Source organism: Falco biarmicus, chromosome 3 (assembly GCF_023638135.1).
Source record: "Falco biarmicus isolate bFalBia1 chromosome 3, bFalBia1.pri, whole genome shotgun sequence".
NCBI lineage: Eukaryota > Metazoa > Chordata > Aves > Falconiformes > Falconidae > Falco > Falco biarmicus.
In genome coordinates, this window is record NC_079290.1 from 5,082,940 (window position 1) to 5,095,600 (window position 12,661).

Below are 12,661 nucleotides of genomic sequence, written 5' to 3' on the forward strand. Positions count from 1 at the left end.
TAGACTTTGAATACCACCTGAATGGGACCTAGAAGTTCATAGAGTTTTTGAATCATACAGACTTCAGCTCAGGAAATGCCAAAAAACATTTAATCCAAATATTACACCAGAATAAATCAGTTAAAATTCTGAAGCACCTGTAACAACATTATTTATTTAGCTGTTGAGCAACGGAGAAGACTAGGAATACTATTGTCTTTCTTTTTTTTTTTTAATAAAATAAAGTCCTTTTTGAAAACTGAGAAGCATAAAGTATACAAACCCCAAACATTAATGATGTTGCCAGACAGGATTACTTTGTGTTAAAAGATATTTGTTTGATACATTATTTATCATTGGTCCATATGAGACAGGGCACCTGTAATTATTAGCTCTTCTCTCCTAAGCTTAACATGCCAGAAAATAATATGAGGAAAAAAAAAACCAGGAAAAATATGAGGAAAAAATATGAGGAAAAAAATTTACTGTTCATCAATACATTGAGATACTTTATCCAGTTACTCAGTCTCCTTAGTACTCCGGTAACATCAAAAGATACATCTTGAAATAAAGAGCAGCAGAGGGTTAAGTCCGCTTCAGCAGCGTGAGTTAGTTATGTGTTATTTCAAGTTCTGTAGTATGCCAAAAGCTAGAGTGATGGACATTTAAGTACCTTCAGCAAAAACAATCCAAAAAGTGCTATTCCATGAACTTTATGCAAGAGGAAAAAATTTTTTTAGAATGACAGAAAAGGTTGTTTCATGCTAGAATGGTACAATAATACAGTGACTTCTTCCTGAATTAATCTTTCTTTAGATACTAAATAGGCTCAAAAAAATATTTGCTCATCTTTTATTTCTTTCACGCACTTCATGGATAATCCTGGGGAGCAGGGGGAGGAAATCCATTGTACAGGGTCTGGCTGAGGTGGAGTTCATGAAATTTCTTCAAGCAGCCTGTATGCTGCTGTTTTGCATTTGTGACTAGAACAGTGCTGGTTAATGCACCAGCTTTTTGGCCGTCGTGCCCAGTACCTGCACAGCAGCAAGGCTTTCTCTTTTCCCACTCCGCCTTGCCAGCGAGTGGGCCAGCAGTGGGCAAGAAGCAGGAAAGCAACACAACCAGGCCAGCTGAGCCAGATCAACCAAAAGGATATTCCATACCTTAAAATCTAACGTTGTTCTGATTTTTAATTCCTCTATCCTTTGCTTATTAAACAATCTTTATCTCTACCTGAGTTTTCTTACTTTTGCCTTTCTGATTCTCTTACCCACCCCACTGGGGCAAGAGGATGGGGAGAGTGAGCAAGCAACTGGATGGGGGCTTCGGTTCTGGCTGGGGTTAACCCACTACGTCCATAAATTCATTAATATTTGCTAGACTACACAATGCTAAACACTGCAGAAAAGACTATTAATACATAAGAAAATATGACTGTTTGACTGGAAGAATCCTAAAAATATATTAATTTACTGTAGCAATGCATACTATCTCCAAAGTACGCTGAACAAGTCTTCTAAAGGCTCATTTAAATACCTTTGTGTTTTAAAGACCCCGTGCTTTGTTTAACACAGGGACCACTGAAAGTCACACAGTTCACCTCTACTTCATACCAGGCTACTGTATTTCAGAGCCTTTCCAAAACCATCATCTAAGATCCACGTGTGAGAAAACAGGGTGGGAAGACTGCCTCAACAACTGCCATCTAGAATAAGGATCTTTCAAGAAAAGTAGTACTTAGAATTCCGGTCCAAACTTGATTTGCATAGAAACAACTGCATCTAGGGAAGGTAAAAAAAAAAGTGAGTATTTTTCCATCAACTTCTAGCTAAACAGTAACTGCTTTGCCTGAGATATATTTTTTTCTCACAGACCATCAAGTGTTGTCTCTTTCCACATCAAATCAATATTATAGACTTCTTTATATGAGCAAAGATGAGGTGAAAATAAAAAAAATCCTAACAATTGTTTCCTTAAAGTCACCTCCACCTCATCTAATTGTTTAGCTGTAACTGTATCACTGTTCTGATTTTCTTCTATTTTCAAGAAAAAAAAGGTAGCTTAAGTACAGCAATCTCTATCCCCTTTTCCTGGTAAGGAAGACCATAACATGCTAAAGCGATGTTTTTCTTTAGTGTAAGCAAAGAAGAATGACATATCCCAAGCACTTGAGTGATCTTCAGTTTAACGAACAAATTGTTTCCAAAATGTATTTTCATTAAATAAATATAATTTGAAGATGAGTGAAAAGACTTCCCAAGTGAGAACAGCCTTTGCAGATACTCTCTAATTTAACACCTGTAATTACAAGACAAGGTCTAAACGTTTGAGCTAAAAGTTAAGCTGTAGAGAACAACCTAGTTTATATTTATCTGACGGTGGCTTATAGTTTAATAATGTTTTCTTCACCTTGTTCAGTAATCATTATTACAGTGAATTATACTATGGCAAGGGGCTTCAAAGCTTTCAGTCCAGTGGGAAAGAGTTTTATCTGGCGCATGCCTGTGTTCAGTTGCAGTTTCAGTTTATACTTCAGAAAGTCCAAAAATTTGTGTTTTGCAAACAACCGAAGTTATAACTGACTATTAGTCAAGAGTTCAAATGAGTAACTTGTTTTATCAATTTACTGGATACTAAATTACTACAGTCATAACAAATATACAGTAGTTTACCCACAATGTAACTTTGGGTTACCTTAACCCAACTTGATTTTAGGGTCTGCCAAAAAATCAATCCCCACTGGCATTTTGCACAGAGAAACCTGATAGAAAAGCAAGTCTTTTGAGATCACAAGAACATCAGTTCCTCAATTCTTTTCAGTCTTAGGCTCCCAGGTAAATCTGTCTTTTTGCCATGGTTTATTTTAATGTAAGCGCATCTATAAAATTCTTTACTGAAATAATTTCGCTCTTTGATTGGGTATTTAACTTTACATGGCTATTAAAACGATTATGAGAAGCCATAATCTGTTTGTGCCTTCCCACCATCACAAATTCAAGCTATTGTATAGAACAACATGTATTAGGACTGCTACCACTTTTCCAAAATTATTTTCTCAAGATAAGTGAAGAAACAAAACCATAAAATGACAAATTTAAGAATTACTTAATAGGAACAAATTCAAATTAAACTAGCAATGTGTATTTAGTATTTGGTATATTTGAACATTAATATCTCAATTGCATAGATTGCAAACATGTAGATTTATGGGCTACCAAGATTTTAATTTCTTTTTTTCTCTTCTTAAGAACAATAGTGTAGACAAAGACATTTCTTTCAGTAACATTTTTTAAGACTATCAGCATTAAATTGTTCTGCAAATTACATCCACCACTTGACCAGATTTATTTCCAAAGTTTATCTTAACTAGATTTCAAAATCATATAGGGAAGTAGTACTGTCAAAGGCAAGAAACTAAAAAGGACCTCATGAAATCAACTGAGTAGGCAAAAAAAAGGACTTCAATATAAATAAAGGTAAAATAATACAACTGGGGCAGGGGGAGGGATGAGCTATGCGCGGTACATTGAACCTAGAACTGGCAATTAGAACTCCACAAAGAAATCCTAGAATCACCATTGATTGGTGGAATCCCTACAGAATCAGAGTATTGAGCAGTAACAGGAAAAAAAACCCAAACCAAACCAACAAAAAAACCCCACAAACCATACCAAAACAAAAAACCAGGATGTCATTACAAAGAATGCTGAGAGCAAGACAAAGGGGGAGAATTTTGCCACTGTACAAAATCCTGGTGGGCTCACATCCTAAACGCTGTTTGCAGATTTCATCTCTGTACTGCAAGGAGAACATACTAGAGCCAGAGACAGTCCAAAGAAGGGTAACTAAAATGATGAAGGGGCAAAGCAGCTGCCATGTGAGCACAGACCCTTCAATTTGAAAGGACGAGCAGGGGAAGATGACTGCAGAAATTTACAAAAATTAGAAAAATATCACATAAAGTGAATGCAGAACTGCTGCTCACTAAATTCCCTGGTATGAGAACTAGAAACACTTGATAAAACTAGTAGGAGATCAGATTAAAAGAGAAACAGCACTTCTCTACCCATGCAGTAGTGAACTATAATCTGTGGCTACAGGAGACTGAAGAGGCAAGCAGCACCAGCAGCTTCAAAACAGAAAAGGCAAAATTCATGGGCAAGTCCACAAAGGGCTACTTCAAAAGCAATAGTTATGTACAGAAACTACAGATGCTGAGCAAGCACAAACACCGCAATAGTTGCTCTCCCCAAGCAACAATTCCTGATGTCCTGTGCCTACAGAGCTAGGTGGATAATCAGCCCTAGTAGGACACTGCTTGAATTCTCATGTCTTTGTCTGTCCATGGGAGAATGGGACAGGATGGAACTGAATTAACTACAGCATTAAGATCTGCAAATATCCTCAAAATTGCAAAACTCAAAGCATCAAAGAAATTGTATATATGTGGAACAGCGTTCTAAGATCACAAACACAGATTAAAAAAAAGAAAAACCACACAACAACCCCCCCCCATCTCGGGGTTTATCCCCAGCCAGTAATTAAATGCCACACAGCCACTCACTCACTCCCCCCTCACCCAGTGAGGAGAATCACAAAGGAATGTAAAACTCAAGGTTTAAGATAAGAACAGTTTAACAATTAAGATAAAATAAAACCAAAAGAACAATAACAACAACAATAGCAGTCATAAAGAAAAGAAGGGAGAAGGGCAGAGGAATGCAATCCAAAGGGAAGGGAGAAAAGAAACAAGCATGCACAATACTACGGCTCACCACCCACAGACCAGTGCCCAGCCAGTCCCTGAGCAATGACCCCCAGCCCTGGCCAATGCCCCCACCCCCAGTTTATATACAGAGTGTGAAGTCCCATGCTATGGAACACCCCTTTTGCTAGTTTGGGTCAGCTGTCCTGGCTGAGTCCCCTCCCAACTCCCTGTACTCCTCCAGCCCTCCCACCAGCAAGGCCTAAGAAACCAGAAAGTCCCCAAGCAGCCTGTTCCCACCCCAAATCCAACACAGCGCACCACTAGCCACCAAGAAAAAAAATTAACTCTATCCCAGCAGAAACCAGGACAGCACAGAAGGATAAAAAGATGATACAGATGATGCCTGGAGGTTGAGCAAGATGGCTCGCAACACTACAATTGAACTGGAACACTTGGAAAACTGGAGGAAAGTTTAAAGGTAAGGACAAAAAGAAACAAAATAGAAAGAAAAATGTAACAGACTACAGCTGAAAGGTAAAGTCTGGGTGGAACACAACCCAACCAATTGCTGCTTCTCAAACTGAGCTGCTGATACAAAATACAAACACACCAGCAGTTTCCAACTAGCGCAGAAGGGTAAGACCAGGGTACCCCACATCTCTGAGTTCAACATGCACAAAGGTACACTAAATGCAAGTATGATCAGACACCTGGTGACAGAAATCTGATGTGCTTCGAGGTATCAAAGTTCCTCAGACTTCTATGGTAATCTGCATGTCTGATTCTTGATGCCTCCCCTGCTGAAGTATACATTCCTAGCAGAACACACAGGGCCTCCGAAAAACTATTGGTTCCAAACACACAGGCATTGGCAGTCATACATCTTAACTTCTCCAACTGCAAGAAATTCTAGTAAAAATTAAAGTTACCTATTCAGCACTGCAAAGTATCCAGCACCTTTTTGTAAATGAGGAACTGTGGGGTGTGCACAACAGAAATACAGGATTCAAAGTACTAATACTTCATCAGCTTTTAGGCAGTGTACCTATTATTAATTTTGAGATTGGGGAAAACCAGCCTCTTTCAAATTGAGGAGACAATCCAGAACATTCTTAACTCAGACCTGGTAGACAGAAATGAACTTGCAGGACTTGTTACATTCTTTACAAAGCAAATGTATCTAGCAGAGTTTCCTCTGGGCAATTAGCAAGTATACCTAAAAGGACAAAAGAAAATGCTCTACAATCATGAATGATTTGGTATTTATCCTATGAGCTGAAAAAAAGTTTTAGTAAGAATCATACAAAATCATGATCTCTGTCAGCCAGTGTGGGCAGAGGGGAAGAGACTTGAGCTGAGAAACCTGGACAGTAAAACCACAGCAGCTAAACTGGGGCTGGATTACCAGCACTCTGTGTCCTACCTTCACAAGGACATTTGGGCTAACTGGAGAAAAGCCTACCTGCATTCACAACTCTCTATGCAACATAACCCAGCTCCAATTTGAAACATTTTACAGTTTTGTTTGGCAAAAGAGGTACATGGATCTATTCCAGGATATTCACCGTTCTTAAAATGGGTTACCTGGACCTCAAAGTAGATTCATTTGTGGTCTGGCACAGCTGAACAACTGAAACCATACGCAGATGTATTCAAAGATCGTAGAAAGAATACAGCTAGACAGGTGAATTTATTTCTCTCTGTTTAAATTCCAGAGGTATTCTTTAAGAAAGACCAGCGAGGTTTTGTTTCACCATCCAGGTTCATTCAGCGTATGCAGCTGATGCTCACTACTATAGCCTAACCATCTGCGAGGCTGGTAAAAATGCCTGGCACACTCCTCTCAGTGCCTCAACTTTGAAAACAGTGGTGTTACATTTGCCCCTGAGCGGATCAAATAGTTGGGTTATCATAGCATTATAGAATTGTTTAGGTTGGAAAAGACCTTCAAGATCATCAACACCAACTGTTAATCAGCACTGCCAAGGTTACCACTAAACCATGTCCCTAAGCACAACATCTACAAGTCTTTTAAGTACCTCCAGCAACGGTCACTCAACCGCTTCCCTGGGCAACCTGTTCCAACGCTCAACAACCCTTTTGTTGAAGAAATTGTTCATACTATCCAATCTAAACCTCCCTGATGCAACTTGAGGCTATTTCCTCTTATCCTGTCACTAGAGTGTACCCCCTAACTGAGATATAACAAGCTTCTGACAAGAGCTGACTAGAAAAAAAGGACGGAAAGGCAACCCCCTTTGCAAATGTTATCATTCTAAAAAAAGTATCAGACCATCTGACCTGGTGAGGGATAGTACAAGGTGACACAGAGCTGACCTTGACAGTATATGTGTGATGTCCAACCTACAGATACCACCGCCTGGTAGACAGCGGTGCAATGCGACATTAAAAGAACATGACAGACATGTTTATTGTGGCAGCATGACAAGTCCCTTTTACTGATTTGCCTAAGGATCTGTTCCATAATGCATGGCTGCTAAAGGACTCAAAAACCCTGTGATGTCCTTTACGAACTGCACAGGGTGAGCTGCAATTTCTGCTCATTTATCTGAAGGCCAGAGTGAAAAAGCTAAAGAGCTGCACCTGAAAGAAACAGAAAAGAGGAAGCAAGGGAAGGCAAGTTTGCAAGCCTGATCTCCAGAGGCTCTCATCAACCAGATACCACTGAAAACACTGCCAGAGAAGTGGGCTTCCTCAAGAAAAGTGACTGGCTATAGCTAACACAACAAAGGAGGGAGGTCAGGTCACTGCACTGCAACAGGTAATCCCACCCAGTCATTTCAGTTTAAAAAATAAGAATGTTTGCCATTTACCGCATTCACCTTTGTGCTAAAAGTTGTGGCCCCAGAAAGAGAAGGTAAGGAAATGGAAGTCAGACAGGCAGGCATGCAGGAGCTGCAAAAGATTTACGAGCAACTGCCAAAACTACAAGAACCAAAGCAAATCAGGTGAAACAAAAGAATGATTGAAAGCTCTTCATATTTGGCTGAAATGGACAACTTCTCCTGGGCTCTCAGAGTTGACAGGCAAGCTGTGGTCATGGCAGACGAAGATGCCCAACAGCTTTGAAGGAGACCTTGAGAAGTTTAAATCACAGGCCCCTTTCATCTGAGGAGTAGTAAAGAATATCCAAAAGATAACTTCTTAACGTACTACAGATAGTTCATAAGCATCTGCATATGCTCTCAACTTGCTATATAACATCAAGTTAAGAGTTTGTGTTGGTATTACAGATGTTTTGATGCCATATCCACATTATTTCCATGCATGTAGTATTTACTGATCAAAATGAGCTACTGACATCATAAATCTTTAGTTCCCTGTTGACCACCAGAATCCCACGTCAAATGTCACACTGTACCATGAGTCCATCCTTATGCATTTGTGTAACTTTATGGTAATAATTAAAATGGAATAGAGTCCATTAAAAAAGGCAAAGGTCCATCCTTTGCAGGACCTACACACAATCACATCTGAAATAACATAATTACATGCTTAATGTGGACAATCAGTTCTTTTGCCATGGACTGTGTTTTTCAGTGTTTTACATCACATACACTTTTTACGTGGTGTAACAAGTCATACTTATTGTCCTCCAATAACATGGTTCATCTTGAGCATAGATTTCCAAATACAGGGGCATTTCACCTCTGTGATACAATGCAAGAAACTGAAGATTATGTTATCCAGGGTCCTGTCAAGCTGAATCCAAAGTTTTGCTTTAATATTTAAGATAATTTCCAGCAGTCCCTGCCCACGTAGATTTCTCCAATTCTATGATTCTGATGGCATGGTTCTCACACTCTCAGAACAAATATCATTTGATGGTTCTCAAAACTCACTCTCATTTCTGGTTTTCCAAAATGGCAATTTAAGTCTTGCATTTTTTGAGTATGCATATCTGTAATTTACTCAAAAGAAATTTTCCCTTTTCTGATAAAGACAATTATTATCATGCTTAATAACATGTAAGATCTAAATACAAGAGAGGCTTCATTGTAAACATTTTCTATACAGAAAGAAAATGAAGGATGAAGTAAAATTAAAGTTTTACTGAACTCATAGCGGAGTGTATCAACTCTTCTTTTTCCCCATTGTTTTTAACAAAAGTTTTAACTGAGAGATAATGGCTTTCAAGCTGACAAGACTATCTTTCAAAATTCTGAATCAATTAACTGCATAATGTTATGTACTCTAGAGTCTGATTAGCATCTGATTCAAAGTCCCATATATTCCACCCTTTAATACATTCCATACATTAACTCCACCATTTAATGTGTATGTTGTATTTGGTCTCTCCATTCCATACGTGCAGGACCTAGCACAGTAGAAGCACGCTGGAATTACTGAAATAAGAACAGTAAGTCATCATATGTTTCTGCTTCTAAAATTATTTTGGTAACAAGTCTCAGACAGAAAATCTATTCTTAGATGATTGGCAACTCCTCTTAGGTTGTAGAGAAGAGGATACTCAAAACAAAAAAATCACAAGCATAAATACTGAAATGTACAAAAATCACGAGGTATCACACTGTTTTATATTCTGGCACTGACAGAATAAAATAAGGTATTTCTATCATAAGTAAGGATTATCTTCCTTGTCATCTGCAGTTCTGTTAATATTCTGTTAATATCATTTTTGTAACGATGCCTCAGAGGACAAAACAAAAACTGTAAAACACATCACAAAACAAAAGCAATCTTCACCTATCAGACTACTTTATTACTAACATGTACAGAGTATTTTAGGAGAACTAAGTGGAAGAAAGAGATGTACTGTATCTCCTCCATACCTTCAATTATTCTTTTAACTCCCCATAGCTTATTTATTGCCTTGATTTTTAAAGTCTTTTATCCTGTTTTTTTCTGATTGCTCACTGAGTGACATAGAAGTAGGCTTATTTACTTCCACCCCCTCAAGTAGGACAACATCACCGCTAATGGTAATTTAACTAATCAGTATATTTAGACATAAGGAGAAAATAATTTAGACTCAAGATTCTTGCTTTTTACTAGTCATTGCCTCAGGATTTTTTTTCCCCAAGTAACATTAAAATGAAATCTAGATTTCCAAAAAGCAGGTGACCCTTTGACACACAGATGGTTCTACAATTTCTTTCATTTTCTTTCTACATTTTCTTACATCCTCTTTCATTTCTATATTCCTACAATAAAATCCAACTGAATGATTCCAGTTCCGTAACAGGGATTATGGTATTTAAACTGACCTAAAAGTAGTATAACAGTAGTCCCCTTTTATAGGAGAAAAAGTGATCAATATAATTCCTAAACATAAATCAGCATACATACCCTTAGTGTTGACTGTTTTTGCTGTGACCTCTAGTTTCTCCAGTGGTTCTGTTCCAATATTTTCTAACTTAATGATAAGCTGTTGGGTCTCTCCATTGTACAGCTGGACAGACACATTCGTAGAAATTTCATCCCCTGTAGAAGGCTGAAGCGTATGAGCAGACCTACAAAATGTGACACAAAGTATTATGATAAAAATATTAAATTCTATCCAAGTTACCATACTCTAACTATTCTTTGAAGACTCAGAAACTACTGCTCTGCAATCTTGACGATACTAGATACCATTTCCCATTCTTAATTTCACCAGAGTAATTTTTATAACCATTGAGGACAAACATTAATAATTTATGCACATGACAAGTCAGATTTCAAACGATATAAAATATGTATTCCTAAATTTGAAAGCTTGTTTAAAATTGCTGCAAAAACTGTAAGAAAGGGAAAAGAGAAAAAGTGCAAGACCAGGTCGTTAGAATGAGCAAACTTGACAACAGTGCTATCTGAGCTACCAGTGTTTGTACACTGGGGTTGAGTAACAACAAGTATCAAAAGCTGAACACAAAAATAAAAACTAAAAATGAGGAGAATAAGAAGTTGAGCACTACATAAGAAATGAGGGTGACAGTCCTCCGCAAGATCCTGAAGTCCGTAAGGTGCTCCGACCAGCACATAAAGATTACAAAAGTGAAAATGAAGTCAACCAGTGGAAGAAACCTCAGAAAAGGTTAAAACTTTGTACAAGCGAGGATACATTATCTTATGTTATTAGGCATTCCCAAACTCCACCAACATAAGATAAATGCAGAATGAAGACAAACACCTTTAATGACAGGTAAGTAGCACCGTTTTACACAATCGATCCAGAAACTGGTTTCTTAAGGGATCATACACAGTATCTGAAATATGAGGTAAGATATACTTAGCAGAGCAATATATATTGTAAAAATAACTTCGAGATGAAACAAAAATTATTCTTTGAGAAAATGCATGGGTATCTAAAGCTTCAGAAACATGAGAAATTATTTAAATAAGTATCAAGCATTTCATTTTAAAGTAACAAATGTGTCAAAGCAGCCAATTACTGAAATGGCAGATATGCACAGTGCTATGGCAACACATTATGGATAAAGGAGAACTGAACAGTAACCTTGACCTTTGCTAGGAAGTAGTAATACAGGAGTTGAGAGAATGCAGTTTTAGTGGACAGCAGAGGGCATAAACCTCATAGGAGTGGATCCTGGAATAAAATCACTCTGTGGAAGGTGAAATTGCAAATATAAATGAACTCTTTAGAACATGAACAAGGGAAGGAGGATTGCAGAACAAGACAGATGGGCAGAGGTTCAATTTCTGACTGTATTTTTCATGCTAATGCAGAGTGGTCAGAAGGCATCAAGGATACAAGGGCAAAAGCTATGAGATTAATGACCAATAAATCTGTTGATAAACCCAGGTTCAGTAACTTCTTTTGGCAGGTATTTCTGTTATCCTTCCTTTTGATCCTACCCTTCTTTAGCACAAGATAAGCAGCCTCCACAAACAAAAGCAGATTTTAGTCTTTCAGAATGCATCTATGACAACAAGTACTTACACACACGTTTTTTGATATTTAAAATTTACTGTCATGTACAGTTATCATTGCAGCACTCTGAAGCTTGGGCATTTGGAGCGACAGCAAAGAAAGAATTTCTTTTCTCCCCTTACATTTAGACAAAAGTATCAAGGTATTGCATACCAAATAAATGGCATTTTCAATTACTGTATAAATGTACATCTGAAACATGAGCCCAAGCTAATTCAGGTTACACGTCCTTTTCTGAAATACAGCTTCTTAAATTAAAAACCATCTCAATTCTTGTTTAAGAACTGCATAGCCACCAGCCTTGTTTTGAACTGGAAAGGCCTTAGGACTAAGGCTTGCCATGGGGATACTGGTGGATGAAAAATTAGATATGACCCAGCAATGTGCGCTTGCAGCCCAGAAAGCCCATTGTACCCTGGGCTGCTGCACCAAAAGCAGCATGGCCAGCAGGTCGAGGGAGGGGATTCTCCCCTTCTACTCCGCTCTGGTGTGACCCCACTAGGAGTACTGCCTTCAGCTCTGGTGTCCCAGCATAAGAAGGACATGGACCTACTGGAGCAGGTCCAGAGGAGGGCCACAAAAATGACCAGAGGGCTGGAACAGCTCTGCTGTGAAGAAGGGTGGAAAAAGCTGAGGTTGTTCAGGCGGGAGAAGAGAAGGCTCCAGGGGGACCTTATTGTGGTCTTTTGGTTCTTACAAGGGGGCTTATAAGAAAGATGGAGAAAGATTTTTGACCAAGGCCTGTAGTCACAGGACAAGGGGCAATGGTTTTAAAATAAGAGGGCCAATTCAGATTGGATGCAAGAATTTTTTTTTACGATGAGGGTGGTGAGGCACTGGCACAGGTTGCCCAGAGCAGCTGTGGATGCCCCATGCCAGGCAGTGCTCAAGGCCAGGTTGGACGGGGCTTTGAGCAACCTGATCCAGTGGAACCCTATAGCAGCGGGGGTTGGACTAGACTGTCCAGCTGTCCAAGACAAACCATTCTGATTCCATGCCTGCTCTGAACTTGTCCTGACCTGCCTGCAAATTTGGTTTGACTTACTGTAGCTGTAGCT

At 38.7% G+C, this 12,661-nt stretch overlaps 1 protein-coding gene across 7 annotated transcripts in view; it reads right to left on the reverse strand.

Annotated features, from left to right (window-relative positions):
• The window catches only part of TRAPPC9 (trafficking protein particle complex subunit 9), a 508,634-nt gene that overhangs the window by 414,647 nt on the left and 81,326 nt on the right, over positions 1–12,661 (reverse strand). For all 7 annotated transcript variants that reach the window (XM_056330195.1, XM_056330194.1, XM_056330196.1 and 4 more), the window contains one exon: positions 10,019–10,182. In XM_056330195.1, the coding sequence (XP_056186170.1) occupies positions 10,019–10,182 (164 nt within the window). The remainder of the gene's footprint in view (positions 1–10,018; positions 10,183–12,661) is intronic.